Source organism: Chroicocephalus ridibundus, chromosome 1, assembly GCF_963924245.1.
Source record: "Chroicocephalus ridibundus chromosome 1, bChrRid1.1, whole genome shotgun sequence".
NCBI classification, from domain to species: Eukaryota; Metazoa; Chordata; class Aves; order Charadriiformes; family Laridae; genus Chroicocephalus; species Chroicocephalus ridibundus.
The window spans coordinates 206458765-206471931 of NC_086284.1; the positions used below are offsets into that span (position 1 = coordinate 206458765).

At 44.0% G+C, this 13167-nt stretch overlaps 1 protein-coding gene across 4 annotated transcripts in view; it reads left to right on the top strand.

Moving 5' to 3' along the window:
- The window catches only part of RELN (reelin), a 294950-nt gene that overhangs the window by 205345 nt on the left and 76438 nt on the right, over positions 1-13167 (top strand). For all 4 annotated transcript variants that reach the window (XM_063323481.1, XM_063323482.1, XM_063323483.1 and 1 more), the window contains exons 22-24: positions 1379-1491; positions 9481-9618; positions 10259-10445. In XM_063323481.1, coding sequence (XP_063179551.1) covers positions 1379-1491; positions 9481-9618; positions 10259-10445 — 438 coding nt within the window. The remainder of the gene's footprint in view (positions 1-1378; positions 1492-9480; positions 9619-10258; positions 10446-13167) is intronic.

The window sequence follows — 13167 nt, forward strand, 5'->3', positions numbered from 1 at the left end:
CTGATCAGATCCTGTTTTATAAGGTCTTTTAAGGGAGATGAATCAATGAAAAATGTTTGAAAATTGCTGGAAAGGAAACTAAGCCTTTTGAAAACCTATTGAAAAAAAAAATAATTAACAAAAAAACCCAGAATAAGCTATCAGATCTTAATTTAATACTCTAAGATATTTGAGCAATAATTTTCTCTGTAAAATAATATATTCTGTCCCCTTCATATTTAATATATAGCTATTACTATATATTTTAACTATATAAATACTCTTAATTACTTTAACTGCTGTAGGGAATCACTGCTTTACTATTAGTTTCATAGCAGTCAAAATAGGCTACCTGCATAGGCAAGAGGCTGTCCCAAAGGCCCCCCGTGTGGCTGACAGCCCAGATGGGGGTGAGCCCAGCAGCGAACAGCGAAAGGCTCTCGGAGACGTGGGGACGGTCAGGAGGAGCTCTGCCGTGGGACTAATGGCAGAATGGGCTCTCTGAATGGGTAGCTAGAAAAGAAGCACACAGGTCGGTAACAGCTTTTAAGCGCTTTATTAGAACCTCATCAAAACCATAGCACAAAAGTTTTGGGTGCAGTTCTGGCAATCTGTAAATAAATAAACAGACTATTGCCGAAAAATGGAGTAACACGGGAAGGGCAGGTCTAGAAAACTGTGAAAGTCGGGGATAATGGACTGCCTTTATGTTTAGTATAAACAAGTAATAATGATCAGATTTTCTTAAAAAAAAGAAAATTTGGGGAACAGAACTCTGTAGGAATCTGAGTTAAATATAGGAAGAAACATACAAGCAGGAAGGGGGAATTTACACCACTTGTAGGTGTCAAAGGTAATACAGCTGCAGATCATGGTAAGGGCCTCTGGAGGCACCTTCAATAGACCCCGGCTGGGTGCTCTGGCGATTCCTACTGCTGCTCCCCACTGCAGACGGAGGGAGTGGAGGGAGCCAGCATCCCCGGCAAGGGATCGCAAGTAGGTCTCTGAAGTGACTGGTGTAACGGTCTGGAGGTTACTCTTGTAGACTTATTCCATAGTGGACTTGTAGACTTAATCCATAGTCAGCGCTAGATGCTGGGGGTGAGAATAGTAAAAACAAGCAGCTAGACATCCTCATGGAGGAAAATGAAAAATTACTAGTCACTAATGCTAAGTCTACCTCTTTAAATGAGCAATATGGCTTGCTCCTATCCTAAATTGTGCTACTGTTAGTTTGCTGATAAATGTTTTGTATCGTGCCAAGATTTTTCTGCTTCTGAGTCTTTTGCTGCAACATTTAGACCCGGGCAAGCTCCTGGTTCTGTGTATGTTTAACCCTCGCTTCTGTTCCCAATTCTGCCTCAACACTAAATCTGGTTTTGAAATATTTCACTTCAAGGAATGTCTTCCAAGTATGCCGAGCTGTCAGGAGTTTACATCAGCAAGTATTTACCACTCCAGCGAATTTACTCAGTGGAGGAGAATCACTGTCCTTTTACCACAGAAGACTTGGTGAGTGTTTCTTAGCATTTCTTTCTTTTTTCTTTTTTTTTTTTTGTTGTTGTTATTGAGTGCAGATAGTTCATCTGCTTTCCTATTGCTGTGACAAAGATCAAGTTCTCTGTAGACCATGCTCAAGCTGGTGGGTGGGGTGCCAGGGTCCCAGGGCTGACCCAGTTGACGGTATTTAACATAAAACGCTTTCCTTACATAATTAGAGAGCGACATGTTGGTGAAATCACCAGAAACTATTGTTTAGGATTGTTTTTAATACATGCTGTGACTCTTCTAATAAAGTTCAGACCTTTTCAAAAATAGTGGTGCTTGTCTGTAAACGGCCCACTGGAGGAAGGCTTTATTTGGATTGCTAATTTTTATTTTGCACATTCCTTATTGTTTACATCTTCAGACCAAAGCCTTGTATAAACAATAACTAATGATTCATTTCTGGGAATTTTTTACCTCTTGTTTCTTTTTATAGCATGTCTTCAAAAATAACATTCTCTTCCACAAAAAAGAGCAACAAAAATTACCAAAAGCCCTACCCTATTCATCTTATTGTAATCAAGCTTGTTTTGCCTGCCTTAACATTTTTATTTATTTAACTGGATAATTTCTTCCTTTATTGATTTTAAAAGCTTTATTATAATATACAAAGAAAAAGTTGACGTAAATCTCAATAATCTTCAGGGCTTCCTTCATTTGAGAATTAAATTATTCCAATTAGAGTTACACCTTGCTCGTGTTCGACTTGAATGCATCACAGCAAATGCAATGAGAGCTTGCTCAGATTAAGTTATCATTGGATTTCTCTGTGCTTCATCATTTTCCTGCACTCTCCACGGCCTCAATACAGCCTATTTCTATCAACCACCCAGCGATGACACCTTCTTCCAAAACACTTGCCAGTTTTGCTGTACAGCCAATATTCAGAATTCCCTATTTCCAGGCAAAACATCAGGGACAAATACTGAATCTTTAAAGTGTATCAAGTCAGATAATACCAAATGGCACAAGTAAGTCTACGAATAACTATTTTGTAGTTAGATTATAATGTACTAAATATTACATACCATTGGGTGCCACCAGCTGTAAAATCTGTGGCTTAAATAGGCACTCAGGAGTTTAAAAAACTGTCTACAGTTTTGCAGGATATACTCCAAAGTAGGCTGTTATTTTTATATTTATTTATAAGATATATACTGTACTCAAAGTTATTATTATACACTGTATAGTTGATGTTAATATCAATGTTGTGGGCCTTTTTTTTTCTTTAGGATCTAATAATTTTCCTCACCATATGAGGTGACAGAAGCAAATAATTCCATTTTAATTTAGGAGACTGTGGGGAGAAATTACGATGAAATAATAGCCGGGTTCCTGTTTTATGCTGTGCACAAATCATAAATATTTCACACTCTATCTTGTATCTGAAGGGATTCCCGTCTGTTAGCAGAGTTTTGTTTGTAATTAAGGAGCAAATTACCACTGAACATTACTTTGTTTTTCATAAAACACTTTTTCCGTACGACTCTGTTGTGCTGCAGAGTAATCAGGGTGAAGAGGAAGGATGGCTGCATGTTCCCCACCAAAAGCAATCCAACACACCAGACGCATCTCAGTTGCCTTCCCTCTTTTTTCCCACCTTTCCACAGGCAAGGAGCAGACCGGGAGCTCAGTCGCTCCTTTGGGCTGAGATTGGGAAGGGATTATTTTAATTTTTTTTGCATTTTTAAAGCACACTTGCTAACAAAGGGCAACTTTCTGCTTTTACAAACCTGGGGGGTTCTGGTGAACATTTGGTGTGTAGAGCTCCTCCACCACCCCCGCCGCACAGAGGGCAGCACCCCAGGGCCATGGTAGTGAACACACTCCATAGGCGTCTTCTTTGGGGTGCTCTCCCGCCCTCTCCTCTCCCTTCCCCACCCACGGTCTGCTGCAAAAGCACCCATGGACAAAAAGTTAGTAATGGCCGGGAAGAACAGTGCAGAGGGCGAGAGGCAGGTCTTCTGCCTTGCCAAAATGGGGGCGAGGGGAAGGGGGCTCTGGGGACCTTCCTTCTGGCCTGTCCCCACGAGACAAGGGCTGCCAAACACACATCCTGCCCTGTGCTTGCTGCTGTCACGGGCGGAGTGATTAACTTCACTCATAAAAGAGAAGCAGTGAAGTATTTAGCCTGTAGCCTGGAGAAGAGAAGGTTGAGGGGGGACCTGATTAATGTTTACAAGTACCTAAAGGGTGGGTTTAAGGAGGATGGACCCAGGTTCTTTTCAATGGTTCCCAGTGACAGGACAAGGGGCAATGGGCACAAGCTGGAACATAGGAAGTTCCGTTCAAATACACGGAAAAACTTCTTTACAGTGAGGGTGACAGAGCACTGGAACAGGCTGCCCAGGGAGGGTGTGGAGTCCCCTTCTCTGGAGATTTTCAAGACCCGCCTGGATGCAGCCCTGAGGGATGTGCTTTAGGCAATCCTGCTCTAGCAGGGGAGTTGGACTAGATGATCTCTAGAGGTCCCTTCCAACTCTGAAGATTCCGTGATTCCGTGATTTATTAATATAAAACAGTGATTTAACAAAGTTAATAGTGAATGCAACAGTATTTTACAGGACTCAATGGAAAGGTACCCTTGATTACTTACTGCATAGAGGCCGGGGCCAGACAAGCTGTCAGGGAGACCCTCCCGTTGAGTCACGAGGTTCAGAAAGGACCCCTTTGCTTTCTAAACTCCTTCTCAGAGAGGAGTCTAGGTGCGGCTGGATCCAATCCTGGTCCCGGACTTGGTCAACGGTTTGTGTCTAAATGATTATATATGTGCAATCAATCCTTATATAACTTAGCTAAGATTTCAAAGTTCAGCATGCTATTAACCGCTTACCGAGAATCTGTTGCGGCAAGGAATCTCTCAGCCTCGAGGAGTAGAACCTTAAGCGAGCGTCCCCACTCAAGGGGAGATGCTGGCGTGCAGCCCGCTACCGTGCAGGAGAGCTCAAAGGGCTCTTGGGCTGAGTAAGATAATTGACCTATAGTCATATTCGCATGGGAACAAAATATCTAGGTCCCCACTCCAGACAGGGTTTTGACTGTGTTGCCAGCCATCCCCCGAAGTTCAAGTGCAACTCATAATTCCCGCTGATGGTTATGGCTTGAGCAGGAGCCGGGGGCAGGGGGGAAGGGGGAAAAGGGGAGAGCACAGCGCCACAGCTGCTCAGGGAAACAAACCACCTCAACGAGGACTCAGGACCAGGGCTCAAGGTCTCGTTAGCCTTGCTCTGACCCTCGGTAGCCTCGAGGTGCCCTCACACCCCTGCACAGCCCCGCTGGGGTGGCTGGCTGGAGCTTTCAGCCCTGCACGCACAGCTCTTTGCTGAGGGTCTGCACCTTGGGCAGCGTCAGGCTGCGGTTCTGCGCTCGTACAGCCAGAAAATTGTTGGTTAAGAGCAGCTATTTCTTTTGTAAAACTTTCTGGGCTTGCTGGTGTTTCTGCACATCTGTAGACGCTCTGCATCTGGCAAGCACGAGTCCACAAGGTCCCCGTGTTTGTCTGAGATTTGGGGTGTTAGGAAATCTGTTGCAGCGGTGAGACTTGTACTGGAGAAACGAAAGGTACGCACCTGCTTGCTGAAATTGTATTGTACTTGCACCGAACATTTCCAACGCTGATGAAAATTAATTTCAGTTTTATGGGAGGCATTTACATATGAACAGGCCTTAATGAGATACAAGCAGCTGTCAGTTGCTGACTTCATAAACAAATCAACACCTAATGACTGAATGAGAGTTTCAGGATAATTGGGTAAATGTAATTATGGTAACTCAGAAGGTAGCAAATATAATTTTATCAGCTATAAATTTGCATTAGATCACTAGGTTTTTTAATATCAGGAGAGAAGACATTTTATTTTAAATCACATATCTGAAAAATTTTATGACAGGAAGAACATCATTTCACTGGCAATACATCCGGGACTCACCATGGTTTCTTTGTGCATATGTAAAATGTCGTGCAACAACAGTGACTTTTATTTGACATCAACCCGACTCAGATATAATGTCATCAGAAAGCCAGATAGTCTTCCAGTAGCATCAAAAAACTTGAAAGAAATATGAGGAAGTATGGAAGTTTATTTTGCTTATAATGAAACACTTTCATAACTCCTCGGTACGACACTTCCCATTTGAATAGGTGTCCAAATGGTGACTGTCCAGAAAGCCAGTGTTTTATCACTGAGAATGCAGCTGACACTCAGCTTCTTATTCTCTTTTCTTAATTAACATGGCTTTTTTAAATTGTCGATTACCATTTTTAACAGCATAATCCTCTTAAGCTGTTGTTACCTTGAGGCACAGAGCAGCCTTGGAAAGCTTTCAGAAACAGCGAGCGGGGCCAGCTTTCCAGCGGCGCTGCTTTTCCAATTGCGAGTTCAGCCTGACGTGCGTTTCCCCCCGCCCGGCGAGGAGCCGGAATCCGTGCGGGCTTTTGCTACCCACAGCCACATGGTGGTGGTGGCCCTGCTTTCCCCTGGTCCCCCATGGCCTCCCTGCCAGCTGGGCAGGCGAGGGCAGCCCCTTGGGGGACGCGGGATTCCCACAGCCAGGAAGCTGTTCCCGGGGGAGAGCGTTTGTTGTCTGCAGCTAAAAACAGCCCTGCCTGCTAGGATGTGGCTCCCCGGGGATGGTCCCCAGCCATCCAGGTGATGGACACACCTCCGTTTCAGCCAAACATTCATCTCCAGGCAGCAACGCGACTCCTCCCTTCCTCCCCTCCCCTTAAACGAGGGAAACAAATCCCCTGCCACTGGCTGCATCCATTGCCGGGGGCTTCTAAGAAATAATCGGTGGCAAGCTCACTCTTAGCTTGATGTGCAGCCAACATCTGAGACCGAAGAAGGACAATGGAGCTGCCCCGGCAGTGTGTGGCTCTGTCCTCTGCTCCTTGCAGGGTGGCAGTCCCCCGCGGCTGGGCAGTCCCTTGCAGCAGGAGGGAGATGATGAGCTTGTCCAGGTGTACTTTGTTAGGAGTACACCTGGAGGAAACGGCCTCAAGTTGCACCAGGGGAGGTTTAGGATGGATATTAGGAAAAATTTCTACACTGAAAGGGTTATCAAACACTAGAACACGCTGCCCAGGGAAGTGGTGGAGTCACCATCCCTGGATATATCTAAAAGACAGGTAGACGTGGTGCTTAACAACATGGTTTAGTGGTGGTTTCGGCAGTGTTAGGTTGGTGGTTGAAATGGATGATCTGAAAGGTCCCTTCCAACCTAGACAATTCTGTGATTCTATGGGTGGGCTCTCCCCACAGTCTGTGTAGGGCGGGTGTGCACCTGGTGCCCCAAAACCAGCTGTGATGTACCCACACAGCCACCCTGCAGGGACGTTGGCACCCAGCAGCGGCCGGCGAGCGACTGAGGAAATGTCATCGACACCACACCAAGCAGCGCAGCACTGGGAACTGTGCTCAGGAGTCACTCACCCTTGACGGGCACCACAAGACTTCCACGGGATGCCCCCATATCACTGTAAATCCCCCCCACCCCCCCCAGTTTTCTGTAAATACCCCCGGGCTGCAGAGTCGCACACCCCACCTCTACCCACACACCTCCACTAACGAACACCGGAGGAGCTCGGTCGTGATGCTGTCCCTCCTGTCACCTGGACAAACAACCTGTCACAATTTTATTGTGCTGGGAGGTCATGGAGGAGTTTTTTGCCTGCTATAAAACCCTTGTTTGGTTTCAGTATTGTTATTTTCCTCAGCGCACGTGAGAGTTAACACCAGTCATTAAGGCTCTTCCCGAAGCATGCAGCCTTTCAGGGCTCTCTGTGGTGCCATTTATGCTCTGTAGTGAACGTGAGCAACAGCACCAAGGTGATGTGCTGGCTTCAGAGCACTCCAAAAATAAACAGTAAATAATTGTGGTGAATATTGACTGTCCATTGTGCCTATGCAAGCTTAGGAAGTCTTTCGTGTGCCAGATTACTGGCATTGTGCACTTTTAATGGATAATTCATAGCTCTTGTAATGTAACCCATCAATACATTATATCCTGAGGGAGTATTTAATCGGCAGATCTGCCCCTGCAGATCAGCTCTGCATGCTGTAAAAATGCTTACAGTATTTGCAATATCAAACAGATACTTAAAACAGACAACAAGGGTCATTTCAATTAAAAATCAAGCCCTCGGGCAGCTTCACTTGTCTTTTAAAGAAATTCAAAATTGGTATTTTAAAAATTTCTTCAAGCATGTGCTAAGCTAATCTTTTTATTGCTTCCAGTATGGGACTGGATGGCTGACTGCTCTGCTCTACTATGCATTTTAGCTGCACGGGCCTCCTCTATCCATTTTTTTCACTTCCATATGTGCAAGCAGGTGGCTCAGCCACCTTACATTATTCATTTTAATAGGTCTTATTCAACATAAATTTGGGGGGGGGGGGGGTTAAGGGCTTTTTATCTTAAATTAGAATAACAGCATTATGTCCCGTGCCAACATAACGTAGTTATGTGGCTCAGAAACAAGCTAGGAGAGAAACTCCTACTCGTAGGAACCTCCTGCGTCTCATCCTCAACCCGCCCAGTCAGCCCTTGGCCAGGCAAATGCCTGTCCCAATTTAAAGTCTAATTTTTAATTCTGTGCAGTCAGCCTCGCTTTCCCTGTCCGTCCCCTCCACAGATATGCATCCCAGCCTCAGCACCTGCGTTGCCCTCACCACCCCTTTTTTCCTCAGACTCATCACGTAGCCGGCACAGCCTCTTTTGCTCCATCACGATGAACAGTTTCCCATCTTTGTTTCATTTCATATGCAATATATTTTTCTTAATCTTATTCTGGCGCAAGCATGGCATGGAGGGTCCCTGCCCACCAGCTGGGAGCCGTCACTAGCCAACACCTGTAGCCTGTTGGATGTGCACAGGTTGGCAGGGCAGCTTGGAAAGGTTCGATGGTGACAAAAATTACTCTTCTCATCATTCAGTTTCTTCTCCAGCCTTGGTTTTTGAGGGTGGTGGATGTCAGGCTGGGCTTGGCTAGCAGGAGTCACCCAACATGGAAAATGTCAATGTTGCATTGGACAATCTCCTAGAGGGCCAACATCAAGCACTTTCTAATAGATAATGTTAACTGATTCCACTATAACAAAGAAAAATAAAGCTGTTGTACAGAATCTATTTAACTAGCATGGAGAAATTAAAGCAAGGTTTTCTGCTTGAAGAATATTACAAATATCCGGAGCTTAGTTACATGTAGTCAAGTAGTCTAATCCAATGATTCCCCACCACAAACCTTGGCTGTTGCACATTTTGTTTGAGTAGTTGGCCAAGAGCAAGCTATTTGCAATGTGGAAAAAAATAGGTGCTATAAAACAGGATCTTTGTCAAAAACTTGTGATCACGATGTCACCAGTGATATGTGAGCAAAATCTAGTTTCGATTCATCCTGACAAAAAGAAATTGCTATATCAAATAAAAACCAGTGAACTATTGTTGAATGGAAATAGGTGGTATTCAAAGGGGGGAAACGTTTACACTCAAGAACTTTAATTTAATAGATATTTTTTTATAATGAATATCAGAATAAACCTTTTTACACAACTTACAGCCTTTTAACTGTGACCAAAAATATAAAAATCAAAGTCATGCCCTAGATCCACCTTTCTAGTTTGGCAACCTGTGACCCTCGCAGAATGGCACTCAATAAAAATCCAATAACATTCATTGATAGGTTTATCTTAAAATAATGCACAAAGTCCCTGTAACACCTCTGCAGCTTTCCTCAGAGATGTCATTAATGACCAGAAAGTCCATTATATAGCCCTGTGCAGCAAGCGGCATCATCTAGAAAGTTAATTTACAAAAATCTGTCTTTAGTTCTGCCAGTCTTTCCGGGCTGGGCTGTGATTGTGATGTCAACTTACTTTATTTTTTTAGTCGCATTTTATCTTTTTTCCTACAGTTCTGTAAAGAATCACAAATTAAAGTATTGTTATTGGTTTTAAGGTCCAGCGCCACACGTTTCCGCTGGAGTCAGTGCTACTACACAGCCCAAGACGAGTGGGCCTTAGACAACATCTACATCGGCCAGCAGTGTCCCAACATGTGCAGCGGGCACGGCTGGTGCGACCACGGTGTTTGCAGGTATAAAGCATTTGCCAGTTCCTCTTAACAATGGTCTCCTGACACTTCAGGTATCCTGCTGTTTTGCATATGGGGTTTTTTGTCTGTTGTTTTTAATTTTAGATTAAAGGTTAAAGAGTAAAAGCACTGGGGAGGAGGGTTAGACCATTCAAGCGACATTAGCAGCCGGTTGCTGCACCCTTCTCTGTCCGAGAACCCATTCCCTTGGCAGATCCAGGCACTGGAAGATCTTTCAGTGGCGCTGGACTGCCCTGCCGCAGGTGTCCTTGTGGCCCCTCCAGCCCTTTGCACAAGGACCCCAGGGACCATCTGAGCGCTGGAGCTGTTTCGTTGGGTCAGAAGGATAGCAGGGACCATCGCAGTGCTGCTTGGTAGCCGCTGTCAAACCTGGTGCAATACCAAGGGCACAGACTACTGCCTGCTGGCTTCAGCCTTTCTGGACACTACAGGGTTGTTTTTTTAGAAATAAAATATAGTTTTTTTCCATTATCTACTTATTCTAGTTTGTTTCCAGAATCCAAAATTCCAATCCCAGAATGATTTGTTATTTCACATCTAATTTTAAAAGTGCACCACCTTAAGTAATTGTCAGTGTCAAACGAAGTTTTTAAAAGCTTGTTACGTATATTCTTCCTTCCAGGTGTGACTCAGGGTTTCGGGGTACTGAATGTCAGCCTGAAAATACCCTTCCTTCCACTGTCATGTCTGATTTTGAGAACCCAGACAGCCTGAAGACAGAGTGGCACGAAATTATCGGGGGAGAGATAGTCAAGCCTGAAGAAGGCTGTGGAGTCATCTCCTCTGGCTCCTCGCTCTACTTCAACAAGGTACTAAGGAGGGATGGGAGACTGAGAAGGGCACGTAATGGGGGTTTGAATGGAGCGTGATGTGGTTGGGCGGCAAAGAAAAGGAAGGTGGCAGAAAGCTGCACGCCGCGTGAGAAGTGCATTAAACAGCGCAGCTGTGCTCCGCAGGTAAAGAACAAAGCAATCCAAAGAGATAGGGAGGGACACGGGCGTTATGTATTCAAGAATTAACAGCTGTGATGGAAGGAAGTAGATCGCCAATGTGCTGGGAAGTGTGTACATTCATACTGTCTTAGTTGAGCATTTTCTGTTTTAAGACTCAGCCCTTTCTCAGCATCCAGCAGCTCAGCAGCTCCCGTTTGTTTGTTCTGTACTGTTCTGAGGTGAGGGACGGAGAATGGTTGGCTTTCCAAGGGACAGGCAGCTTAATTTCAGGTCATGGGGCCAAAACTAGTGAAAAAACAACCCCTCCAGACTTTTAGAAAGTGGTTAGCATGTAGGAGGATATTCTTTTGTACAATTTGGATGCTTTGCAGACAAAAACAATAGATCAGGAAAGAGATATAGGGAATTCTGCTAATTAATAGCAGTTATAACTAAAATAAAAAGAGATCTTTATGACCAGATGTAAGATTATGGGTTGTAATCACAGATTTATTTTTTGTTGTTGCTCCTCGGGTCTAGTACTGGGTTTTGTTTTGTTCTTAATTGAAAGGAAGACTATAAATGCAGCTATGTGCTTCTCTTTTAAAGGTTTGATCAAACTGCCACTGCTGTCATGAGAGCCAGATTAGTCCCAGAAGAATAACCCAATATGCAACGCTGTGTAATTGTGTGTTGTTTACCTCATTACAAAAATCTAACCCATCAAATAATTTTCAGCACTCCTACATAGTCTCACATCCAGCTCCCCTGGAAATGAAGCTCTGTGCTGAAAATTTCATAATAGACCAATCAGTATAACTAGCTAATTGTGATAATTGGATTTTTTTATGTAATTGTCTTCTCTGTTAGATGTTTTTCCTTCTGGCTCAGTTCCTTATGCCAAGTTTCTCAAAAGTAGTTTGCTAAATTAGAATTAACCTGCTATGATCTTTCTTCTGATTTCTGCTAAGGAGGAGTGAAAAACTCATTTAGAAATTCTTGGCTTCTTTCTATTGATCTCTAAGGGTTAGGTTATCATTCATTTCTTGAGTAGTAGCAGTCTCTGTGCCATCAACAGAAGGTGGTTTATTTAATTTCTGTTTAGATCTATTTCAAGGCATCTAGTGGCCATGCTGGTAGATAATAAAAAATTATTTTTATAGTTGCCCGACAGTTCTGTATTGTTTTGGGAGCTCATATTCATGGGCTCCATTTCTTTTCGTTTGCTCAAATAGACACTCTTTATTTGAATGTCTGATGTTTACTGCCATAATCAATTACTGCTACCAGAATTAACGTTGGCTTTGTCCTGCTGACTCTCTTTGTTTTACAACTCATTCTAATCAACTGTAGGTGTGCTCGCAATACAGAGCTCTTTCAATTAGCCCCTGCAATTCCTCTGAGGTTTTATGTCACTTGTGCCCTTTCTCAATTAACCTGGTTCTGTGGTTAACCCTTTGGCAGGCAAAGCTGCAGTGGGGTGTAGATATGGAAAACCCACCTGGAATAGTTTTAAAGCCAGAGCTTAATCCACGGCGGGTCAATGGCTACCCCCAGCCAGCCGGGACGCACCTGCCCATGGGGCAGCAAGGGTGTTTGCATCTTTATTATCCATTACTAGTTTGATTTGATTATGTTAATTTCAAATTCCTGTGGGTCTCCAAATGAAACAGTGAAAGCAAACTACCAAGGGATAATCACTGCCACCTTGGCTAGTAATTAGCCACATGGGCCTACACTGGGAAGGTTGGGGCTGCACCCAAGACTGAGCCCACCTCACTCTCATGGCACCATCCAGGAGGGCTTTGCTCAGCTGGGGGTAAATCAACAAATAAACCAAAACAGCAGGCATAATTCAAGGCAACATCAGTATGACGGTATCGTCAATGAGCTTTTTGAGGATCGAAGGATTCTTCACAGGTTTTAGTTGTCATCGGTGGTGCAAGCTAACCAAGTTTCAAAAACACAAGTGTTCAGCCACCAGAAATAAGTCGTGCAGTGTGGTGTTGCCTGTTTGGTAGACTCTACAAATGAGCTATGGACCCAGGCTGTAACACCAGCAAAGGGGAATTTTCTGAGAAAGAAAACCACAGACATTTGTCTGTGCTAGTTTACTCTGAACTGGGTAGAAAGAGGAAAGAGGTGATGAGTGGAACAAGATTTAAACTCATCTATCATCTTATTAAAAAAACATAGATGATATTTTAAATCTCAGCTCATAAATCTTGTTACTTATGTCCAGCTGGATCATGCCACTTGCTTATCTCAAATTTGTCTGGAAATTTGTCATGAGGGTGATGGGTGTACAAGTGAGAAAAACAGGGATGTACAGGGAAAACCATACATTTTACTTAAAATATAAGCGTCATTTTATAACTTAGCCCAGGTTTTCTTTTTTGATACCTTTTTGTGCTTGGAGATGGCCACAAACCCATGATTTTTTAGGGAATTAGAAACGGTAGGCATGTTGCCAGTTCTGCTCCGTTCTGGGGGGTGGTGCCAGGTTGCAGCTACTTTTAATGAATGCAGATATATGATCCCCGCGTTCCCTCTCCAGCTGCACGTATTTGGCTTTGCCCTACCTATAACAGCTTGTGGT